The sequence below is a fragment of the Limulus polyphemus genome, unplaced genomic scaffold (assembly GCF_000517525.1).
Source record: "Limulus polyphemus unplaced genomic scaffold, Limulus_polyphemus-2.1.2 Scaffold2067, whole genome shotgun sequence".
Lineage (NCBI taxonomy): Eukaryota > Metazoa > Arthropoda > Merostomata > Xiphosura > Limulidae > Limulus > Limulus polyphemus.
In genome coordinates this window covers 162965-166302 of record NW_013667677.1, presented here as the reverse complement: position 1 = coordinate 166302, position 3338 = coordinate 162965, and the positions used below count along the sequence as shown (strand labels likewise).

General features: G+C 30.9%; 1 protein-coding gene across 6 annotated transcripts in view; it reads left to right on the top strand.

Moving 5' to 3' along the window:
• The window catches only part of LOC106465835 (CREB-binding protein-like), a 122672-nt gene that overhangs the window by 25204 nt on the left and 94130 nt on the right, over positions 1 to 3338 (top strand). For 5 of the 6 annotated variants that reach the window (XM_022393787.1, XM_022393786.1, XM_022393788.1 and 2 more), the window contains exon 4: positions 984 to 1130. In XM_022393787.1, the coding sequence (XP_022249495.1) occupies positions 984 to 1130 (147 nt within the window). The remainder of the gene's footprint in view (positions 1 to 983; positions 1131 to 3338) is intronic. The other variant, XM_022393785.1, reaches the window with a different exon arrangement.

Below are 3338 nucleotides of genomic sequence, written 5' to 3'. Positions count from 1 at the left end.
AAATACTGAATTGACAGCAAGGTGATCTGAGTGTCTCCTGCCATAATGCTTTCTATGTGCAAAATGTACTTATATTTGTATGTTTATTACAAAAAATGGTGCAATAATCAGTAATTGTCAATTTTGTCATTAAATACTACACCAAATACAAAATAAATAGCACCATTAAATTTCTTTTAAAAAAACTGGTTATTATGAAGTTATTTTAAAATTTGTAAGTTCCTATAGTGAACATAATAAACTTCCTCTTATATGTATATGTATATACAGAATTTGAATGGGGGGGTTGCTTCTGAAGTTGAATTATTCCGTCCTAGTTTGTAAAGTTTATCTCGTATTCTTTCCATTTTAATTTGATTGTGAAAAAATATATATCGGGATAATCTGAGAGTGGACCGTAAATTTTATTTTCCAGCAATTGGAACTAGTGCTCATAATATAGCTTTCTTTCATATTTTATTTTATCAAGTTGTTTTTGTGGTACAGAGATTGATGTTCTTTACTTAAATTACAAAACCTTGTGCTATAGATTTCAGTTTGTGTTGGTTTTAAATTTGTTAATAAACTGATAATTATAGTTTTCAAAATTTGGTATCTTATTATTAACTTGTTACCAAGCGATGTAGAATTTGAATATGAATATTCATTTATATAACCTATGTATTGGGTTATTTAAACAATATGGAAATATTTTGTACAACCTCATATCTGTAGTATGAATTAACTATTTTCAGAATAATATAAATTCTAATGCACTGGTTTTTTTTCAATTTCTAGGCTTCTTCATGATCATCTTAAGAAACATAAACCTACATAATATTTTTCATTTTTCCCTCTTTATAATATAAAAGAGAGCAAAAAGAAATGATGCATAAATTATTCGCATAATTATAAAGAAAGCGTATTAATGTTTTTTAGCTTGATGTGGATATTTTGATAGGTTTTTTTTTTTATGTGCATTTCTAAAATAACTTTCTTTTCAGCTGGGGCTGCTGTACAACCAAATCAAGGTCCAGCACCTGCTGATATGCAACGTGCCTATGCTGCCTTGGGACTACCATATAATGGTAATGGGCACACAAATTTTGGTCAAGTATTGCAGCATAGTAAAGGTGTGCGGTTACCTCTTCGTAAGTTTATTTTCTATCAGAAATATAAATAGTGTATGCTGCTGCTGTGTATATTGGTGTGTGTATTTCTGTATATGTCAAGTTTCAACAGATCTTGAGAATAAACTGTAAATTTCGATTATTAATACAATTGACAATTTTAAGTTTTATTTTCAAAATTTTTGGTCTTATAATCTTTAAATTTCCCAAAAAAAAACTTTAAAGGTTTTCTTTTTCACTAATCATTTTTGGCTAAATCTAGGTCCTTAGATTTTATTAAATTGTTTTTTTTTAGGAATATTTATATAGCACCTAATTAAGATTGGCTGTGTAATTGCATTTATCCATATGGCAGTTTTGAACTGATAAAAGCAAGGGGTCTTCTCAATAACTTTTATCTTTCAATTTTGCTCTAAGTGATCATTTAAAATGATCATAGAGACCCATTTTAGTATTGGGTAGAAAGTTTGTAATTATGTATTTGTAGAATAACTTATAGTTTATCTACAAGAAATTTAATAATGTTTTCAAATATTAAGTCTTACCATAGATTCTATAGTTGTTAACAATTTCTGTGTGGGAAATAGTGAGATAAATAACATAAAAAAGTAGGGTTTATACAGTACTACCTTGAAGTAACTATCTGAAGGTGCATGTTGCAATAACTATGTCTTGCAAATATACCTATATAATATATCCATCAGAACTTTTGTTTGCCTCAACAAGAAAGAGCCTGGACATCTGTTAAGGATTAAAAGTAAGCTGCAGTGCTGCAAAATGACATTCTACATATTACATAATTTATGTCTATAGCTGGGCGTTTAGTGGTATTTGCTAATTGAATATTCGATTAAACCATTAGAATAATCATCCTGTACAAGCAAATGAACAACAACCAAAAAATTGGTATGTGCTACTTTCATAATTTTACCACCACGACATTATTCTAATATCATATTACTCTTCCTATTTTCATTCACCTTTTTAAAGTAATTTTTGAAATTACACTTATCTCATATCATGGACTGAGATTAATGATTAAGTTTAACTATAAATTACGGGGCTTCTTGCCAAACAAGCTGTAACTTGCTTAATTAAATGTTTTTATGCATATTAAATATAAACAATATCAATTGGAGGTTTCATTAAAAAAACTTAATATTGATTATGTTTATAGCAAAACAATTCAAAATTCCTATTGAAATATTTTTAGAGGTATAGCAATGTTTACAAGAGGTTTAGTGCAGTTTTGGAATTTTCCCCCATCGGATTTGTCTCATGGCTAGTCATGTATCTAGGGCTCTAAACTTGGTAGCAGTATGCCTCTCTTGATCTAATAGGTGTTGTCTCTCCACCCTCTTTTTTTATTGGGTTTACTCTCAGTTGGGCATATCTCTCGTCACTACATTCTCTACTCAACTCCAGACTTCTCATTTTGTGGTTTCTGATTCCTCATCCTCTATCCAGTATTGGCTGATGCTTTCGGCCAGGACAGGTCTCCCCTTTTTTCTATATATCTATCCTCCTCCTTGTCTCCTACATCATGTTCTTACATTCATACTTGATACAGGGCTCAATTTTAAGGAAATTTCCAGATAATCCTTCAGACAACCTGACCTATATCAGAGGTTGTCCAGAAAGAAAACACATAGACCCTCAATAAAGATCCAGTTAGGACAATATTGATGTCAAATACCCTAAAAAAGACCTGATTACAAGAATTTTGATGTTTTTGCATCTTATTTATTTCCAAAAAGTTCATTTAATTTTTGATGCCTTATTTCCTGGGAAGTTTCGTAACATTTTTTGGAAAAACTAAGCCCAAACCATGCTAATGTTACATAGTATCTTAAGGAAACAAACAGTCAATGATCTGTAAAAATTTTAAACAGAACAGTGATCTTGGCCAATCAGGTTCAATGTTTTCATTCTAACTAGCTTGGCCTGCTCACCAAGTACAGTAAAGTACAGCCTGTAGTAAGACTAGACTTGCATCGGAACTCCCACAAATACTACTATAATATGAACACAATGCCTGAGCACTACACATGTACACACACACACACACACACACACACACACACACACACACACACACACACACACACACACACACACACACACACACACATACTACCACTATATATATTATTGTTTATATTAGTTTTACTTAGTTAGTAGTACGACGTAGGAGTAGTACGTAACAACGTACTTACTTACTTTTATTTT